This window comes from Nuphar pumila, chromosome 11, assembly GCF_984573655.1.
Source record: "Nuphar pumila chromosome 11, dmNupPumi1.hap1.1, whole genome shotgun sequence".
NCBI lineage: Eukaryota > Viridiplantae > Streptophyta > Magnoliopsida > Nymphaeales > Nymphaeaceae > Nuphar > Nuphar pumila.
This window is the reverse complement of record NC_143259.1, coordinates 110,348,670-110,370,984: the sequence shown is the minus strand read 5'-3', so window position 1 is coordinate 110,370,984 and position 22,315 is coordinate 110,348,670. Positions and strand designations below refer to the sequence as shown.

At 35.7% G+C, this 22,315-nt stretch overlaps 1 protein-coding gene across 1 annotated transcript; it reads right to left on the bottom strand.

The window, feature by feature from the left end:
* Positions 1–1,667: 1,667 nt before the first annotated feature.
* LOC149822821 (mitotic checkpoint serine/threonine-protein kinase BUB1-like) lies at positions 1,668–21,874 on the bottom strand. Its single transcript, XM_089980390.1, has 17 exons — positions 21,736–21,874; positions 16,744–16,768; positions 15,490–15,738; positions 8,598–8,663; positions 8,351–8,501; positions 8,169–8,254; positions 7,884–7,971; positions 6,483–6,596; positions 6,319–6,406; positions 4,762–4,865; positions 4,597–4,668; positions 4,143–4,232; positions 3,862–4,019; positions 2,677–2,731; positions 2,470–2,604; positions 2,295–2,366; positions 1,668–1,769 (listed from the first exon to the last, which is right to left on the bottom strand). Exons 1-17 carry the CDS (start codon positions 21,872–21,874, stop codon positions 1,668–1,670), a joined length of 1,794 nt encoding a protein of 597 aa, XP_089836516.1.
* Positions 21,875–22,315: the final 441 nt, after the last annotated feature.

Genomic DNA, 22,315 nt, shown 5'->3' with positions numbered 1-22,315 from the left:
AACAATAAATTACCAAGATTTTACAGTTAAGTTATATTTTAAAACTTTTCTAACAGTATTTTGGTGGTTGGGGTGATGTAAAACTATTTGACATGGGTGGATGGTGAATACTCTTGATATGGGTTCATTGTAGATTTTATGATTTTTTGATGGAAAACTTCATGTCCAAACTATTGAGACATGTCACTTTTGATCTAAAAATGCATTATGTTCTCATTTTATGGTTAAGAAATGAATTATTGATTATGTATTTAAATGAATTTATGAGAAAATACCGGATTTGTGTTTGAATATTAGAAGGAATTTATGAGCAAAGAAATAAATTTATATTTTTGAATATTTGATGGACAAGTTAAAATGTGTTTGAATGAATTTATGAATCTTAAAATCAAGACCCAAGTTAGAATGGGTTTTTTGGATACACATATGTGAAATGTGTATATAAAGAATATATGTTTGTGTTTGAATGTTTGATAGGGAGGTTAGAATGTGTTTCCTTCCCACCCCCTTTTTCTTATTAATGAAATTACAAATTTCATTGAAGCCCCTACCACTCTTCATATTGTTAAAAAAATCTTTTTACTCTTTTTTGTATTCATAATGTCTTCTTCCTCTTTTATTTAAAAATAACCAAAAGATTCCTTTTTATATTTTTTCAAACACACATATTTTTAAAACACCTTTTATTATAAAAATTTTAACTTTACCACTTCTTCCTCTTTTATATTTAAAATGTTATTATTATTTTCTTTTATTTAAATTTATTATATATATATATATATATATATATATATATATATATATATATATATATATATATATATATATCCATTTCCCCGTACCCACAAATTTTTAAAATTACCGTGTCGTACCCTTACCCAGGTGACATAGACATCCAGTGTAGCATCAAACTATATCAACTACCTCTATATAGCCTACAATCACATTATTATAAAATATATAATAATCAATTATATGTGAATTTAGAAAAACTGATCAAAATCCCAAGTCAAATGAGCCTTTGATAGCAACTCTCACATCTCTAAAGATATTCAGATAATTAATACTCATATAAGCCATAAACATCTTCAAGAGTAACACTACAGACTTACTTTAGGATCCATGAATTCACAACAAAATTCTGCCAACTTTTACTTAAATACCAACAAACCCTGCTTCCAGAAAAGTCTATTCACGCTTCAAAGTGCGGGGTTAATTGGTGATAGTTAGATTGGATAGTCATACTAGAACAGCACCTGTTGACAATCTAACAGAGGGGTTTCCCCTTGGTTTTCCTAGAAAGAAGAAATGAAAGCAGCAGAAGGAAGACTGCCTAGCTTTGTTAGTTCAAAGTAGGACTACAAGGAAGATATAACATATGCTTACACATAAGTATCAACAATAAACAAAGCTCGTACATATTCATGCAAAGTGAACCAAATTATTCACATTGCAGCAAATTCAACCATACAATTAGAGATCAGAATGATGAACTTATTTGAGGAAAGGGCCATAGCTTGTAGAATCAGAAATGAACTGGAAGCTGATGGTAGAGGGCAGTCCACAGAAAGAGCAATCTTCACTTTGAAGAACACATTGTAGTTCTCTGTCTTGCCAACAACTGTATTAGTTTTCTGATGAGCCGGGGGTTTTCATGCAAATAATCTTCAAACATTTTCCTTAAACTTTGTAGCACCGAAGTATCCTGAGAGGAACCAATGTTTAGCAACTGGGAAAACAAGTTCTTCCAAAGATCCACGTTCCAGTACCTAGCATTGATGATCCATGTTAGAGGGGAAAAAAGGACATTATATCCAAGGCACTTAAAATCCATGCTTGAGCGGTTGACAGGGTAAGCCTGGTTGTGACCCAGTTAACCCTGTCATCTAAACAGACACTAAGAATCAGCAATATAAATTACTTTAATGTCATACTAATGCAGTTGATTGGACTTGTGCCTTGGTAAATCCTACATCCAATACTGTCATCTAAATGGTAGCAGCAACCCCTAACTGTGAAAACTATGAAGTGAGGGCATTTCCAGCAATTTATTCAGCTGTTTCAAGAAAATGCATGCCTGGCACAAACAATAAGTCAATAACATTTATAATTCAGCGTGTATGCTCCTTCACAGTTGAAACTTGAAAGTGTGAAGCCATAAGCATAGGAGGGTACTCTTGTTGAATTTCATTGAATCATCCCTAACTAAAAGTACAAAGTGATAAGACAGATTTTCAGTAATACCGTTTAAATGATAGTCTGGGCTGATAGTGGTAACATGCATCTGAAGATGCCTTTTTCTCAACAACCATGTACTTACCATGCAGCAGCATGTGTACGATAACACAAAGCCCATATGCATCTACCTGTTGCAATCATTGTTTCATGATCAGAAACATATAGTTTCATAAGGTGAATGGAGTGCCTACACTGAGGCAACTTATGGATGCCTAATGAAGAGAAAACTACCTGAAATACCCAGGGCCTGCTTTCTTGCATTTCGACACAGCGAAAACCAGATGTTCTACAGTCAGCCAGAAACTCAATACCATCAGGAAACAGACTCTGATCAATTCCCCTTCCCCAGTCCACAAGACAAAGTCCCTGTGATAAACTTATTAGTTACATGTCATGAGTGAAATATTTTCTTTGAAACCCACGAGGCCTGATATGTACCTGATCTTTCCATGATCCAGAGTGACTGAAAAAATCCTCCACCTCCAAGTTGTCACTTCATGAAAATGACAACGATTGCAACCATATCAGTTTAATATATATATATTCAAGTTTTAATAAGAGAAAGCAATCAAAATACTTGGCAGAACCCAAACACCTATGGAGATTCTTAATAACTTTACCCAGCAAAAAAGCTTAAGGACATTATCAAACATCATGCAAAATGTACTATATTTTATATAGTATCTAATTTCTGACAGAAAAGCACGTATATTCCTAGCTAATAAGAAAACAAAATAGCATCAAGTGCTAGATTTTTAACTCCATCATAAGAATATCAGCCAAAACAGAGAACATTCTGAATGTTGCAGCAAACACTACCACTGGAAAAATTCAAAAGTCTACAAGACAATCAAACAGTTACCAAGTGCAAAATGGAGTTGGCTGGGTTGCCTAATAATCTGCAGGTCAGAAACGCAATGGGTTGAACCAAAATCAAGGTTCATTGAAGCCTTCAGAACCACAATGGGCTACATGTTGAGCCAAGGAAAAGTTCAATATGGCCACATTTGCAAAAAGAGTTGATGAAGCAATTCTCATGTAAATGATGGATATTTCAACTGAGACTTGATGATACTCATTTAGATAAACTATGCACTAGGCCTTGAAATTTGACTAGCAGGATATCCCGTAAAACATCTAGAGTTGACTCAAACAAGAATATTAATAGGTGAGTTTCAGTTGACTTGGTCAGAGAGAGAGAGAGAAACTCTGCCTGACTATTTTCGACAAGCTGCAGTTAGGAAATTTAGAAAGAATCAAAGATACATTTGCAAAGAATAATGTTTATACAGGATCAGAATGCCTTAACAATCTCATACAAAGCATTGCTTAGAAAATCATTATCAGACACTGCACATCACAGGCTGATGCCAGTACACATGCACATGTCTGCAACATGTGGATCAACATATTGTTCATAAAAAGCAGCTTACTTCAGTAGGAATATGCTGTCATCTTAGTTTTATCAATAAATGAATTGCTAGATCAATAACTGAATTTGAGACAGAATCGTCTCTTCCCACAAAATGTTCAACCACAAGTACTAGTGATCATGGTGTTGGATTTCAGTTAATGTATTGCCTTCCAAGCGTCTGTGCGAAACAACAAGAGTTCAGCACTTACCTAGCATATCGAACAAGCAAATTATCAGGTTTGAAATCCCCATGAATGATGCCAACTCTGTGCAATGTTTCAAGAATGCGTAACATCTCTATGGTGTAATAGACACATATAACTTCGTCCATAGCATGGCCAGTAACCACATAAGAATTCACCACATCCTGCACAAAGTTTTCTTTGTGAAAATATACTAAACAAATATAACAAAACTAACAAAGTAGAGGGATTGGCAGTCAACAAACTTTATCAAGAAAAGCTAGAAGATGCTAATATGAAATGTTTACCTGAAGGGTTCCATGTTCTACATAGTCACACACCAGAATGCTGCAGTCAGAATATATGTACACCTTTTGAGCGGATCCAAAACTTGATCTCTGCCAACCAGACGGAGAGTAAAAAAAATAGCAAAACAGCAATCAAAGACAAAAACAAAATGAGTTAAAGGAATATGCTTTGAAGTTTGAAGCAATAAAAAAGTAGTTGGGGCATATAATGAAATAGTTCTTTTACTTGAGAATGGCTGGACCCCAACAGGCCAGGTATGAGAACAATCATATGAAGGAACTCAGCTCAACCACCCAACCTTTGGCTAATTGCAGCCAATCTATTAGACATTGGAAGACCAGTTGCCAACCCAACTAGAGCTTGGCGAAGTACCAAGTTGGTGCTTGGCCCAAGCTTTGTTCCTAAGATAGCTTAACACGACTTAAATTAAAGCAACTCCAGAAAATGGCATACTTCTGTGCATGGGATTCTCTTGTCAAGTTGTCTGTACATGTAGAACTCCCATGGGAAAGCAGGCTTTTGTATCTGATAAAGACATGTAAATAAAAATCAGATGATAACGAACTATGTAAAACTGCACAAATGCGAATATGCAAACAGAGAGAGAGAGAGGGCAACCTTCAATGCAACTACTTCATCCGGGTTGCCATAAACATGAGACTTGAAAACCTGCGCGTATCCACCATTGCCAGCACAACCTTTGATCTGGTATTTTTTCCTACCTTTCGATATTGTGGTGTACAAGTTAGAAGAGGATGAAATAGAAGCTTACATATAGAAATTATGCATTTTCTTTTCTCAGTAGCACGGAAATATTGAGAGAGAGACAGAGTTGCTGATGTAAACATAAACGTCAATTCAAACTAACACTATTAGGTTTACTTTTTTCATGAAATTTTTAAGGTGATAAACTAGTTCATTTGGTTCGTCATTTGCATTGAGATTAGATTTCCGTTAGCACTAGAAGGTTTATGGTTTCCCAATGGTCCAACATATTTCTAGCTGTTGGAAATTTAAAACATTAGATATTCTTTGCAGGACTTTGTTGTGAGGAGTGAGATCATGATGGTATCATGGAAGATTTGCAGAATGACTGGCTTACCATACCAAAGCTAAGAGGTTTGAGTATATTTCAATTTTGGCTAGAGGTACCTCCAACAAAGAAACTTGAAAATTGTTGAGTGATAGAGCCAGTGTGTGGGCTTTCAAAGGAAAAGATTTGAATGCAGAAAGATGAAAAGGCAAGGACACAATATGTACATACTAATAGGAGAAAAATAAGAGCTCTTTTATGGAGAGGATTTACTAATCTTGAGCAGAGAGTTAGTACCTATCTTCCTAGAATAACCCTAACAGTTCAACCTGACACTAGTTCAATATGAATGATTGAGCAGGTGCACTTAAAGTAGTTTGAATGATCTTTCCAAGAGACATGTACACCATTTAGTACAACAATTTCTTTTCAGATTTAAGACAGATGATGCTATTATCAGCATAGGGTCCAGTTATAGGATGCTTTATTATCATGCATTGTGAACTGTACTTGCATATGCAGTTGCAGAAAAACTGAAGCAGCAGTGTAGTGAGTCCAAAATCCTAGAGAACAACAATTAGAAAAAAATGGTACATGAACATGCATTAAACTTATTCAATTTCCTTGTCTCCTGTACAAAGGCAGTAATGTTCTTGAAATGAGTTAGTGTGTTAGGCTGAAGACAACTGTTCCATTGGCTGACAGTTTCAAAGGTGATAGAAGAGGTTGGACCTTCCAATGCAATCCAACTTATTATTGAGAGTGAAACAAATTTCCATACAGTTTGCATAGTTAAAATCAGCGTTTCATTGAATTATCAGTTTGTCCTAATTTAATTTGCTTGGATCCTAAGCTTGATATATTGGAGAAGTGTATGGATTGCTTATGCTGTTAAAACTTGAAAAAGTTTACAAAATTGATATATAAACGTGCATATATCCTGAATTTTTTATGAAAAGGTTCAGAAATGGTGTGGAGTTGCTAGGTCCTACAATAGCATGATTCACTACATAACAGTGCAAAACATTGTTTTTGGTGCTAGAATGCCCTAAACATATGCTTGCAACAGTTCATGCATCGATAGATATAACACTAAAGCATAATTGCCATGTAAACCACTTAATGATGAAAAAGAATATCACCTAATTCTATGATCATATTTCGAGGAACAGTATTAGAAGAGGATAAAGGTAATTTTCCCGGATAGTTTTTTGTGCTCCAATAGTAACCCTGAAACCATTCAACATTTGACATTAAATAGACTAGAGTGTGATTTTAAAACCACAAAAAGCAAAAAGTTTCTCACATCATATTTAACTAGGTACTTATTTGTCTTTCCCAAAAGATCCTCAATGGTGGATTTTGACCATGGATTAATGCCACCAACACTTCCATGCTTGATACAATTACTTGCTTCAACCTAAAGCAGCAGCCAACAGGAAAAGCATTAGGAAAACATACATGATCCTAGCTTTTCTCCCTATCAATGAAGGCATGGTAATTGAAAATACCAAGTCCCATTGAAAAGAAATGCTATAAGTAATATGATCATTGTTCTCTCAAATAATGTACCTTCTGATTATGCATGTGATATTGACTACTTTATTGACCATCTATAATTTAAATAGAGAAATAACATGCATTATGGTAGTAATAAAAAGAATAGAGAATTACCTATTAAGGTTGGCTTTGTCCTACTGAACTTTTATGGCACAAACTCACATAATAAAAAGAAAAACTCTTCATTTATGCTCAAGTTTTACAGTAACTGCTCTCTCTCTCTCTCTCTCTCTCTCTCTCTCTCTCTCTCTCTCTCTCTCTCTCTCTCTCTCTTCCAAACCTCAAATGTCCCAAAAAGATAAACCTTTGATGGACTCAGTATTACTCTACATAACCCAGTGAAAGAAGTGTAGATTTGTTCTTTGAATACATTTACTTACCTTCAAAATATTTGAAAAAATTAGCTCTCAGGTGGACTTAACATAGATGGTAGATCTAAATAACATAGTGAAGAAGTCCAGATTTTTTAGTTGAATCCATTCATTTACCTTCCTGCAACAGTTTTTATCCCTTCTTCTTTTTTTCTTATTTTAAGCCTCTGCCCTCATTTAGATGACTGCTGCCAACGGCAACAATATAATAAAATGGCTATTATGAGATGATGAATTTGGATAAATCAACCACTTTTAAGAATGATGGAAGAGACATTTTGCTTATTTTCCTGTTATCCATCTTTATTGAGATGGGTTGCTCATTACATGCTGCAACAAAAATGAAGTCCAGGCTTTATTTGAAATGCAAAACTGGTGAGAACCTTGTTAGATAATTTCACAAGTACCAACAGTTTGCTATGTAAACACTGATTCAAATAGGAGACAAAGAAAACAGAAACTATCCAGTGCATCGTAGATTGTTCTTAAGATGTAGGCAGGAAAAAAAGAATTAAAGAAGCACGTCCATGATTCAGGCTAATAATTCAAGGAGAAACTCGTGTTTGACATGCCTAGTCTCATGCGAACATTTTTTTAAGAAATTAGCAATTTACCTCCAATCACAGGTTCAGAGAAAGAAAGACTCCATCAGAATATCTTGCAGAGTTACATGGTTTAATTGTCTAGTGGTGACTAACAAAGTTCAATCGACAGCCCAATCATTTAACCTTTTTCCCGTAGACCAAAAAATACGATAAAAAACGCTATCAAAGTACCTCATTCTTCAATGAAATGTTAGCTTCAGTAACTCTCTCGAGGAACAATGTGTGCATACTCTTGAGTCTTTCAATCGGCTTCGCATTCCTGTCAAGATATCACCATGAAAACCAGAACTTGCGTTCAAGCTACATAGTCTGGCGAATTCAATGATCTGAATTCCGAAGGATATATATTCATGGAAATGGGGAAGGAACAGAAAAAAAAATCACCTAGAAATGCCCAATTGATAGATGCTATGCGCTTCGTCCCATTTCCCCATCAATTCGAGATGCACCGCATACGCTTCATACAGAAACGAGTGCGCTATGCCGATCCCTTTTGTGTTCATCATCTCATAAACCCTTTTGAAATCCTGAATCACGTCGGCCTGCAAAAAAAAAAGACCCAAAATCATCATATCCCTCAACTTCCATTTTGGCTATAAAGATACCTAAACTGCAAAAGAAGCACAAAAATCCCTTACATAGATGACCCAAATCTTCAGAAACCGGATGTCATTGAGATATCGCTCGACTTGCTGGAATTGCTCAATACAGTATTCCAAAATCTTCACGAGTTGGGACAAATTTGAGCCAGCGCTTTGGCGAGAATTGTCCACATACCTCTTGATGACACTTCAGATTAGAGAAAGAAAACCAGATTAAAATTAAGAGAGAGAGAGAGAGAGCCGAAAGAAATTTTTTTTTTTTAGCCGAGAGAGAGAGAGAGACCTCAGCCAATGTTGTATGGGATCATCTTTAGATTGGCCTTGCGAACGACCCATTTCTTCAAATTCCCTGAGAGTGCAGAATAAAAAACCAGAATAAGAAAAGGAGAAGCAGATTTCCACATACCCACAAAACAAGAGAGAGAGAGAGAGAGAGAGAGAGGCCAACTGAGAGAGGTCTGAGAGGGAGTCGTCGTAAATGGCCATCTTGACTCGGAGATCTGTGCTCTCTCTTCTTCTTCTTCTTCACTGCAGCAAGAGAGAGAGTTCACAAGGGGGCGAGATTTGAATCAACGATAGCCGCGCGCGGAGGGCACCGGTATTGCATCTGGGTCAAGATCCAAGGACCTGTATTTAGCAGGACCAAATCTGGGTAAATGTCCATATGATAAGAACCGGATCCAATATGGTCTCATTAGAGTCTCACATCTGGTTTATACACACCCAAACTATGAACCATGATCCATCTAATAACCGTGATATTAGTTTTTTTATTGTTCATGTTTGTATTTATATTTTTACATATTTTATACGGGATTTATATTTGCTAAATTGACGCATTCATAGCCAATGATTTTTGGATCACCAGGAAAACCTGTATATCCCACCATCCAAAAGCTGGTTCCCACTAAATAAAACATGTAGATCACATCTATAGTATTAGATGCCATTAAAAACAAGACAAACAAAGGGGTTTCGCCATGTTTGCCCTTTGTCAGCTAAAAATTTAGTCACCCTGAATTTTCAGGCGATAACTTAAATGGCGCCTGAATTTTTTCAAGCTACAATTACATGGCAATTTTTAGGCGACAAATGGGTTAAACTGTCAACGAAAAATAAGTGGCCATGTTTGACATGTTTCTCTAGTCTCAATCAAGGTTGTTAAATGCGATGAGGCGAAGCGAGGCGTTGAGCCTGCGCTTCGCCTCTGAGGCGTACGCCTCAGGTACTGAGGCATGCACCCAGCTGGTACAGAAGCGAGGGATATGCCGGTCGTCCGGTGGTCGGAGAAGACTGAGCAGCAGCTGCAGCACAGCAACTCCGGTGGTCGGTGGTCACAACTGATCGGAGGTTGATGAGGGGCGCATCACAGCAACGCCTCAGTACCTTGAGCGTGCGCCTCGCCTCTGAGGCGTACGCTTCAGGTACTGAGGCGTACGCCTCTCACAACACTGGTCTCAATCAAAACAAGGAATATCTGCCAAAAGTGAGTACCATCTAAGTCATTTTCGATCAAGTCTACTATGCAATCAAACATTTTATTGCCCAAAATTAAGGATTTGAGCACCTATCTTAAGATATGGATTACAGATCTCACAAACCACTTCTAACTCACCAAAAAAGTGTATGAATTTTGATATCAGGGGTGCAACAATACGATCCTTAGTCTGACTACATTGGATTCTACTTGACAAACAATTTTGGATCTAATTTAGTTTTAAAGTCTTGAATCTACTCATAAATTTGTGATAATATAATGGAAGAATTGCAGAATCTGAGGTGTTCTTACATGTGGCCAGTAGATCAAATAGAATCAAAGGATGGCCTGAAATCAACCCAAATGTAGTAAGTATTTGACTAGATTTTTAGTCCAAAATCTACCACCTTACAATAGGTCATGTTGCATCTTAGTTAGGACATTGCCATATGTTATATATCTCTTCAAAGCTTTCCAAGTGCAAGTTGTATGCATAAATATAGCATAACTTGATGCTTTCGGGTTAGAAGCAAGGTTGATGCAGTAACAGGAGGATCACTCCTAACCCCACAATAATGAGCACCCTAACACAGTTACAAAACTAAAAAACTAAGGCAAGAAAATAAACGAAAATCACATAGAAAATAAATAAAATTCGTTAATAATTCACCATCAGCCTCCCTCTTTGCCTTTCTATAATGAATATTTATAGTAAACAAAGAGAAACCCTGATCCTAATACATATATGAGATAGATCTGATTCCAGACTATGATCCAAAAGAATCCTGTAACCTGGACGTATCCTGCTCTTGCTCTTGCACTTGCATCAAAGGTGCTAGCTATATATATATATATATATATAATGGGTCCCTGCTAAACCCATTTGGTGCTAAACCGTGTGCTAAATGGGGTTTTCAGCTTCTCCATGGGTTTTTATGCAGTTCAGGCCCTATAAATGTGTTGGGCATGGTCATTTTACTAGGAATCCACACCTGGATCATGTGTTTTCTATGAAAAAAATGATGTTTGGAACCTTAAAAATTTACAAAGATTTTGGATTGTTGATTTTTCGAACTTTATAAAAACTCACCCATGTGTTGGAATCAAACACTTCAAGAGCTGATCCCTATAAAATCAAGTACATAGATCACAATTGTACCATCAGAAATTAAAAATAAATGAAAAAAACCCAAAAAAACTATTTAGCATGGGGTTTAGCACCAAATGGGTTTAGCACAGACCCATTACTCTCTCTCTCTCTCTCTCTCTCTCTATATATATATATATATATATATATATATATATATATATATATATATATAATGTCATTGATAGTCAATGTGAAGAGGTAGTTGTTGGTGCTGCATACACATGTAACAGCCCTTTGTTTCAAGTAAAACTCATTAGATTTTACAATATTGTATCTAATAGTTTTATTTATAAAACGATAAATTAATTATTCTCATCTATCACTTATCTTATGATTTAGACCCAAGAGGCATTGAGTGATGACTAATTGCACTTGCCATTACACTTTCATTTAATTTGTGGCGTGGTTGGGCTGATCACTAAGCCTGCTTTCTAATTGGTGAATCACATCACAAACTTTAGTTTGCTGCTGCACCTGATCTGCCCTCCATCTTTTGTTGGGCCCCACAACTGACAGGTTGTACCACAGTGATGGAGGGCAGTCAGGTAGAGCAGCGCACACAAAGTTTGCAATGTGATTGCACCTAATCTGCCCTCGTATATGATAGATCCTGTCCCACCCCTCAGGGGGGGGGGGGGGCTCTGGCTTGTGCATATAGGAGACACTCACGTTGGTTTTCTAACACAAAATGTAAGGATGTCTCCACCTCTCACAGCCACCCCTAACTCAATATTGTGAAAGTTGCTAGTAAACTATGCCATAACAAAAGGAAAAACTTTAACTTTATTTTGAGCTACAAGATGAAGGCAACACTGTGAAGCGAGAAGCATTTTAAAATTTATAAGAAATGAGAAGCGAAGAATCAATTTCAAAACAGAGAATTGAACAAGAGAAGCGAAATAGTAATGAATGAGAAGCAAATAAAAACAAAAATAAAAGTCCTTAAATTTAATGATTTTTTTTAGTATAAGAATTAAACTTCTGTCAAAATCTAAAAAAATAGTTACCAATTTAGATAAAGCACATAGTGAGTGGAAAGAATGAGAAAGCACATAGAAAACATGAAAACAACTGCAACAAGGCATGTAAGAAACATTGATGAAGCGTGTATATATGAAGCATGGTAAAGTGTGCAAGAATCAATATTCTCATCAAGTTTATGCCGTAGATTCTAGATTCTAGAATGTCTGTCGAAGTTCAGTGGAACCTCATATGGTGCAGGGCATACATACTAGAAGTGCCGAGGGAGGTTCAGAACTATGCTTTGCATTTTGAACCAAACCCAGATCCAACTAGCTTAAAACCTGGTATTTACATTTAATTGGGTCAGATTTTTAGTTAGATTCGGGTTTTAGTTGGATTCAGGTTAGGGTTTGAATGCAAAACTTAATACTAAACCCAGATTCAATAATTAATAGAATCCAGATTTTGGCTACCAAACTAGCTTAATAGTGGGTTGCAACTCCCTAGGGACACCAAGGGGGCTCTCACCTTTGTGTGGTGGTGAGTATTGAAAAATCACCTAATCCAATTGCCATCTTTTAGGGTATTGGGATTCAAGATGTAAAAGTTAAAACCCTTGCCATCTGACTTTTACTTCCCGCATTTCATAAACAAACACACCTACAAAACCGAGGTGACAACATTTTGAGTGAGGCCTGGATTTTGTGGATAGAAGTCCATGAAATGCTGTTCTGTGATTGGCTGAGGCGAAAACACTGTGATCAGTAATTGTCAGTGAGCACACAAAGGATCACTTAAGAGACCCCTATATCCCAATTCAGTTCCACTCATCCCATATGTCATCTCTCTGCCAGTGTTCCTCATCTTGGGATCTCATTGAATCTAGTTGTTTTATTAAATCTGATCTTACAAACGTGTTGGACATGATTCATTTAGTGAATATCAACATCTGAATCACTAAAATCTGACACTTGTATAGGGTTTTAATTATAACAGTTCAAAATCAACGGCTATAAACATGCCAAAATTCATTGATTTAAAAACAATCGCATTTTTTTTGTCAAAAAATTGTAATTCAAAGGTTGATTTTTATCAAATTGACCATGTTGAATCCATTTATATATGCGGCCAGATATGATCAAAACAACTTGAATCAATGTGATCCTGTGTAGTGTATGAAGATAAGGATGATATAGGGGGATGAGTGTTACCAACTGCTTACATCTCCTCCCTGCATCCGCGGGCTCGTTTTGTCCATGAAACACAGGGTAACATTTGGGCTCTGTTTGGTGAAAGCCGTACGGTCGATTTGAATCACATTTTTGGAAGAGGAGACGGATATCAGAGTAGCGTGGAAAGGGAAGATACCATTATAATGAGTGGATTTCAACAATGTCCTTGTGTCTGCCTGTTTTCATCACTGCTCTTGTGGCTGCTCCCAAACATAGCCTTGATCAAGGTGTGAGGTGGGACACACTAGACGAGACTAGTTTTTCTTCCCTTCATGACGTTGACTGGAGAAGAGTTTCGATACATATAAAATCAATAGGATACTAACCTGAATAGACTATTTTTTAATAAATGTAAAAAATACTTAAAAATAAATTTTTAATATTATTTTAATGATTTTAACACGTCTTACATTCTGATTGATACCGAATATTTTTTCTAATTATTTTATAGCTGATTCAGAATGATTTACTTGAAAGCCAAATTCACCTAAATCATTGGCCAAACGAATCAGGGCTGTAGAATAACGAAAAGAACAAGGAAACATAGAAGAAATATTTATGTGGTTCGCCAGTATGGCCTACGTTCACGGTATAACCAGAGAGCCCAAATTTTTTCATATATGAATTAGAGATACAAGGGTTTTATATAGCCCAGCCAGGAGAAACGATAAATACAAAGGAAAAGGAAAACCAAATCTTTCCAAAAGATAAATAAGGGAAACCCGCGGTAAGGATCAACATGATCTGGGTGCTCAGAATGCAAAGATAATCTTAACACTCCCCCTCAAGTGGGGAATGTATATCAAAACAACCCCACTTGCTCAAAATGATTTTAAATTGTGCATGACTTAATCCCTTTGTGAGAGCATCTGCAAGCTGATCCTGACTCTTGGTGAAAGGAGTACATATTTCTCTTTTTTGAATTTTTTCTCTGATGTAGTGACAGTCAATCTCAATGTGCTTCGTTCTTTCATGAAAAACTAGGTTGGAAGCAATATGAATAGCTGACTTGTTATCACAATACATATTTATTGGTAATTCAACGATTACTCCCAATTCAGCGAGAAGAGACTTGGTCCATATCAGTTCACAAGCAGTAGTAGCCATCGCACGATATTCTGGCTCAGCGCTAGATCTTGAAATCATGTTTTTCTTTTTGCTTTTCCAACAAGTAATATTTTCTCCAACAAAAATGCAATACCCTGTGGTAGACTTTTTGTCTGAAGATCCTGCCCAATCTGCGTCAAAGTAGCCTTCAACTTTATGATGGTTATTTTTGGTATAGAGAATACCTTGCCCAGGACTACTTTTGATGTATTTGAGAATACGGTCAATAGCGTTGACATGACATGGCTTTGGGTCATGCATATATTGACTAATAACACTGACGACATAGGCCAGATCAGGTCTTGTCATAGTAAGATATATAAGTTTTCCTACCAACCTCTGAAATTGTTCAACATCCCTTTTTGAAAGACTTTCTTCATCAATATCAAACTTAAGATTAGTCTCAATAGGAGTATCCACAGGTTTGAATCCAGTTTTACCTGTTTCTTTAAGAAGATCCAAAGTACATTTTCTTTGAGATAGAAAAATACCTTTCTTAGAGTAGGCAACTTCTATTCCAAGAAAGTACCTTAAATTTCCTAAATCTTTAATATCAAAGGCTTTATGAAGGTACTTCTTGGTATTGAGAATTTTATCATGATCATTTCTTGTTATTATAATATCATCGACATATACTAACACAACAGTGAGATTATGATGATTTTTAAGAACAAAGAGAGAATTATCAAAAATACACCTTTTAAAACCTTTTTTCTCAAGAGCAAGACTGAGTTTAAGATACCAAGCTCGTAAATATTGTTTTAACCCATAAATAGCCTTCTTCAATTTGCAAGTTAGTTCTAGATTTCCCTCTTGGGGGTGTCTAGAGGGTAACTGCATATTAACTTCTTCTTCTAGATCTCCTTGAAGAAAAGCATTTTTAACATCAAGTTAAAACATTTTCCAATTATAATTACAAGCTACAGACAAAAAAAATCTGAAGGCTATTCATTTTTGCCACTGGTGCAAACATTTCTTCATAATCAACACCATAGGTTTGAGTAAATCCCTTAGCCACCATGTGAGCCTTAAAATGCTCTATAGTTCCATCACTCTTATATTTTGTTTTATAGACCCATCAACATCTTACAACCTTTTTATCTTTGGGAAGCTTGCAAATTTCCCAAGTTTTATTTTTTTTAAGGCATATAATTCCTTCGTCATAGCTTTAACCTAAACATTCTAACTTTTCGCCTCATTAAAAGTGGCAGGTTCTTGCATAATTGAACCAAGAAAGGCGACGTACCTTTTTGAGAGATTGTTATAACCAATACATTTTTCAATAGGATGCTCAATTGTCATGTTCATGACAAAATCTCTGAGATAACTAGGTGGCCTAGTAGTTCTCTCTGATCTTCTTATAGATTGCTCTTTCGGATGATTGAAGGAATCACTTGGTTGAGTGGCTTGGATATCACTTGGCTGAATGTGGGTTATAGCTTCAGGGTTGTCGGCTTCATGATTATAAACAACTGGTATCACATCATCAAAAGAACTAACATTAGAAAGCACAATAGAATCAAATATATTTTTCTCCCCCTGATGAAGGTTTTTGGATTCATCAAAAAATTTTAAAAATAGGGTGTAGCTTCATCAAAGCTAACATCTCTAGAAATATATAACCGACTATGAGTAACACCATAGCATTTATATCCTTTCTTGGATGAAGAATATCCTAAAAAAAGATACTTAATAGCACGAGGAGTCAATTTGTCCTTTTCATATGGGTTGGTGGATACAAACACAGAACATCCAAAAATCTTAAGATGACTAAGACTCACTTTCCTTTCTTTGAAAATTTCCAATAAAGAATTTTCATCAAGACGTTTACTAGGAAGTCTGTTGATCAGATAGCAGGCAGTAAGAACAACATCACTCTGGAAGTATTTAGGAACATTCATTTGAAAAAGTAAGGCACGAGTTTTTTCCAACAAAGGGCTATTTTTTCGTTCGGCGACTCCATTTTGTTGAGGTGTTCCAACACAGAAAAAATGATAGTCAATGCCATTTTCTTTTGCAAATAGCTCAAAGAACTAATTCTTAAATTCAGTTCCATTATCAAACCAAATAACCTTAATTTTGGCTCCATATTGAGTCTCAACAAACTTGTAAAACTCTCTGAATTTTAAAAGCACTTCATTTTTTGTTTTCAACAAATATACCCAAGTAACTTTGAAGAAATAGTCTATAAAAGTCACATAATATCGAAAACCAGAATAGGAGTCAATAAGGGCTGATCCCCACACATCAGAATGAATCAATTCAAACATGCAAGAAGAAAAAATCTCTGAATTAGGAAAAGGATGATGAGATAACTTTGCAAGTCTACAAATATCACAATTATTGCAATCAAACTTATGACCAGAAAATAAACTGTCAAGAGAATAATTAGATGGGTGTCCAAGCCGAAAAAATCATGATTTACTTTCTTCTCCCTTTGACATGAAAGCTCTATAGTTTTGCTCGAGAATATACAGCCCATGAACTTTTCTCCCTTCACCAATCGTCCTCATCATCTTGCAGTCCTGAAACAATACATTAGTTGAAGAAAAGGTGACAGTACAATTGAAGTCTTCGACTATTCTGGCAACAGACAACAAATTTGATGTAAACTAAGGAATATAGAGAACTTTGGAAACATACTGATTGTTAAAGAAGTGTATTTTTTCAACTTCTTCCACTTGAACAACTTTCCAATTGGCGACAGTAACGAGTCTTTTTCCATTATCATAACTGAAATCTTCAAGAAGAGAAGTATTTTTTGCAATATGTTTTGAAGCTCCACTATCAATTATCCAAGTGTCATAAGAGTTAGAAGATATACCTTTATTTGAAGAAAATATGGCCGAATGGGAGAAAGCAGCTCCATCCTGTCCATCTTTTAAAGATTGAAGAAGATCAAAGATTTTATCTAATGTTTGAGTGGTATCAGGTCTTTGTTCTATAGCAGCATGAACCTGTTCTTTTTTAGGTCTTTCAGTATCAGGTCGACCATGTAGAACCCAACATCACTCACATGAATGTCCTTCCTTTTTACAATGAAGGTAGTCTTATCAGAGGTTTCAATTCTGTTGACATGATTCATAACTTTTCTTCTTGATTCTTCTCTCATAAGAGTAGCAAAAACAGAGTTTAATGAAGGAAGCTCAGAATTCATAAGGATCTGACTTCTCATTTGTTCAAAATCAGATCCAAGGCCAACGAGTAATTGGAAAATACATTCTTACTCTTTGGCTTTATGAAGAAGTCGAAGATCAATGATAGTGGGGAATAAGAGTCCAATTCATCCCACATCATACACATTTTACTAAAGTATTCACTAAGAGGTAGTTCACCCTTTTTAAAATCATGTATGCCTTGAGACAACTGATACATTAGGGCAATATTATATTGTTCTCCATACAGTTCACTAGCTGATCGCCAAACATCTTCAGCAGTATTAAGAAACAAGAATCCATCAGCACTTTTTGGTTTCATGGAGTTAAGTAACCATGACATAACTAAGTCATTATTGGATTTTCAATCATCATATTTTGGATCTAACATTCCTGGATTAACGATTTTCCTGGTTATAAAACCAAGTTTAGATTTGCCACTATAATAAAGTGTAACCGCCTTAGACCAAGCAATGTAGTGTGTCCCATTTAATAATATGGATGTGATCTTAGTGCTAAAACTGACCTGTTCGTGCACAAAAATAGTCGTGCTAGATAAAGATTGGCTAGTATTTTCATAGTGTCAATCCACCATGATGTTGTTTTGATAATAAGAAAAAAAAGTGGTTGCAACTACCCCTCTTGCTGATCTAAAATACCGACTAGATCACTAGCAAGCACACTGATCAGGCTGCACTAGAAGGAGCATGATCATCAGCAAGCACATTGATGGGGACACACCTTATGGACTGCCCTATTCCAAGAAGGACTTTTGGTTCATAGAGCAGCGAGCGCCTAGACACTAGGAAGGCAACACAATCAAAGAGACGTCGGGTCTGTCATAACCGAAAGTGACTTCACTGCTGCTAGGGCATAGGCCGATAACAAGAACCATCAACACAACATTGTTGCTGTCAGAGTCAGACGCTGGAAGGATTCATAATGTCGATCTGAATAGCAGCAGGTCACCCAAATGTGCAGGAATCCTGGAAGCTCTAAGACCATGTAGAATAACAAAAAGAACAAGAAAACAGAGAAGAAATATCTATGTGGTTCGGCCAGTATGGCCTATGTCCATTGATGTCTATTTTGAATCTGTTGTAGTTTGAAAAAGATTTTTAAATAAAGAACATGTGAAAACCAAACATCAAATAATAAAAACCGGTTCTCACTAGTAGATGAGACTGGGTCGAACTCAGGAAACGAGAATATTTCGTATTCAAGCACACAAATTTAAACTATTCTTTATTGCCAAAATGTAAAATATAAAAGGTGCTAGAAAAATAAGAAGAACTAACTATTACAACAAATGAATACTCTTCGCAGAGGGCGTAAAAGGCAATATTTACAAACCCAATTAAATGGCTAAATTCTAAAATAAAAGTAAAAATCTTCTATCTTCCTGTACTTCTGTGTCACTCGATCACTTTCGCTCCACTCCTGTGCAATCCTGCACAAGTCAAACAAGCACAAGCAGTACACGATACTAATAGAAACTATACTAAACCTATAATGCTAATGTATGCAAGATAACTATGAACTACATAACCCTAATGACAACTCACTAAGTAATTTTAAGAACTAAATGTAATATCAAAAACTAACTGGCAACATTTTTTAACTAAGTAAAACTAATTACTAATTAGTTAATTAAGTATTCTAATTATGAAACAATTACCAATGCTAATTAATTCAAATCCAGTAATTAAACCTAATTTCAAAACACTAAGTAAATGCAATTACTAATCAGCTAGTAGCATATGATAAAAATCAACAATAATGGTCATGCATCAAACAGATAGTAGGTCGGAAATCAGACCGGTGACCAGATCGAAGGTCGAATATTGCTCAGAAATCAGATGGTCAACCAATAATCCGATCGATCAAGAAATTAGTAGTTTAGACAGAGCTCAGAAATCAATGCTCAGAAAGAAAATTATTCATTTGATCAAATATTCTTACAAAAAAACTAACATCTTCAAACATTAGACCTTCAGAAATCAACTCTGACAGTTCAGAATTCTCAAGCCTTTGAACGATATTCAGATTAGCCAGTTCTCATAAATCAATAGCTTGATCGAGAACAAACATCCTATCGATGCCACAAATCAATCAATTAGCTTTCAAACAATATTCACCAGAGATTAGTAAACAACCACACTTGCCGGAGATTCGTAAACAACCAATCAAAACTTAGATGCTCGATTATTGGAATTCAATCGATCAAAATTCCAATGATCTTCAGTTAGATCAGGCATCAACACAATTCTAACAAACTGGAATCGATCTAGTCATTCGGTTGATTAAAATCAGGCAGTCGATCGGAATCTCACATTCAATCGCCGAAAAACAACAAATAGTAGGTGATCACCGGACGACTCATACAGGCCAGGCTTCAATCGTCGGGAGTCAAATGATACTCGATCGGATGATCGATTAAGAATTATCCGACTTAATTCAATTAGATCAGAACCTTATAGGATTCTGATAAATTGGAATCGATCCAAGCCTCCGATCGATTCCGAAAATCAGTTTCGTTCTGCTTTGGAAAAAATAATTCCCGAAACTCAGATTTCAGTCACGACGATCAATAGAATAAATTGTCTTCTTTTTCTGATATTGATCCAGATATCTGACTATCTTTTTTTCTGATGTTAAAAACACAGCAATGGAAGTTGATCAGACATCCGATCGATTGAAAGACATTCGATCGATGGATTTCTATCACTTCATTATCGGAAACAAACACAATTGATCAGATTAAGAACTTTTACCTTCTGATGATGCTCTGCTCTGCAATGACCAAATTGATGTTATTGTAAACTACTAATGATGATGACAAAACCTAAACTAATGTAACTAAGGATGTAAGAGATGATTCTTATCCTTTGAACATGTTATATAAGATCAAGACATGTCGAAGCTAATATGCATAATGCGATGAATTCATGAATACAAAGGAAAAACTGCAAATGACTGCTACTACTGTAAAATAAACTTAATGATGCTGCTACAATAAAAAAGAGAATAAGAAGACATAATGCCATTCGTAGATACAAACACTGATGCAATATTAAAATGAACTAAAAAATGATGATCAGAAAAACAAACATACATGCTAAAATGAATTGAATCGAATTTTCAGAAATGAGAAAAGGAGGAGGGAAGAAGGGAGAAGGAGAGAAAGAAGGATACACTTACAGACTTGGTTGGGAAGAGAGGTTGGAATCCTCTCTCTTGCTTCAGCCATTGCCAGAATTCTCCACCGGAAAGAGGATGAGAAAAAGAGGGGAAAAGAGGGAGAAGGAGAAGAAAATGCAAGAAGAGGTGGAGAGGAAGGGGAAGAAGAGAAGGCTTAAGCAAGAAAGAGAAGACAAACTTCTCTTCCCCCTACATAGCTTATTTATAAATTTGAACTTTTGTCCATAAGTCCATCTTTTTTTTAAATTGTATTTCAAAACCTCTCTTCAAAAAGTTATTTACAAAACAACTCAAAATGACTATGTTTTAAAAAATACAAAACTAAGTCTATTTTAACTCTAATTTTTTTATTATTTTCAAAAACTAAACTACTACAATTATGTCAAAAACTAAAATATGCATTAAAATGTAAAATAAAGCTATTTTTCATACATTTTCTATTTTTATATCATTTTAGCACATTTACTCAAAACTAACATAAAATTAGGTTTTTAAATCATTTTCTCATGAAATCATGCATATTTTTATTTGAAATATCCCTAAAATATATGCATGATCATCCATGGTATAACCAGAGAGCCCCGATTTTTTATATATGAATCAAAGATACAAGGGCTTTATATAGCTCGGCCAGGAGAAGCGATAAACATAAAGAAAAAGGAAAACCAAATCTTTCCAAAAGATAATTAAGGAAAACCCACAGTTAGGATCAACATGATTTGGGTGCTTAGAATGCAAAGATAATCTTAACAAGGGTCGATACTGATACTGACAACATTGGTTTTATAGACGCTTTCATGATGTTGAGAAAGAATAGTTAAAGAGTTTCACCTTTTTTTAAACAACATGAAACTCATGTCATACATCTTATGAAAGAATAGAAGAATTCCATTTAGAATGACCTTCATTTTCACAACTTTGAAGAGCTATATCCTCTAATAAAACACAACAAAAACTTCTTATGTGGACGTGTAGTCTGAGAGAGAGAGAGAGAGAGAGAGAGAGAGAGAGAGAGAGAGAGAGAGAGAGAGACCCACCTTTTTCAGTGAGGAAGAATAGCTCATCATCCTTGAAGCCATCAAGCGAGCTAAAATCATAATGATCTTGTTCAGTGGTGCAGGACCCAAACTAAGTACTGCTAATCTCAAACATATCTTCAGGAATCACACTACCACTTCCCATGCGCAGCTCCCTTTCAAACTCCAAGACGCTACCACCACTTGCAAGATTGAAGGCATCTCCAAGAAGACTTCTTGAGTCGATTGAATGAACCATTTGACCATTTTGCTCCTCCTTATTGATTATTTCATTGTTCTTATCGCAAGCAGATGCCCATGGTTCCTTTGTTTTTTTGATGAGATGAACTTTTTTTTTCAAATGCAAAAACGAAAAAGGAAATTTTGAAATTTTGTTTTATGAAACTTTCTAAGAAAACTACTGAGCTAGCAATCCTTTCTTTTTTCCTTTCCCACCATGAATGAAACAAACATCAAACACAAGTGGGTTCCAGTTTTTTCCACCACCTGCATGTGTGAATCCTTCAATACCTTTTCTCTTATGAAAGCATTTTCATGTAAAAACCAAGAGGGCAGGATTTTTTAGAAATCTGAGCTGCTCCTCATGAAAGGCCTTTCCCTTACATGAGAATGAAACAAACGAGCGTTATGACATTCAAATATTGGATAGTTTTTGAAATGAGTTAGTAGGAAACTAATT

Coding starts and splice junctions, on each gene's coding strand:
- LOC149822821 (XM_089980390.1), bottom strand. CDS start 21,874: ATGGTTCATTCAATCGACTCAAGAAGTCTTCTTGGAGATGCCTTCAAT. Junction 2,732..3,861: donor TTGCTTGTTCGATATGCTAG/GTAAGTGCTGAA, acceptor ATTTTCATGAAG/TGACAACTTGGAGGTGGAGG. Junction 1,770..2,294: donor ACATGGTTGTTGAGAAAAAG/GCATCTTCAGAT, acceptor CATCAATGCTAG/GTACTGGAACGTGGATCTTT.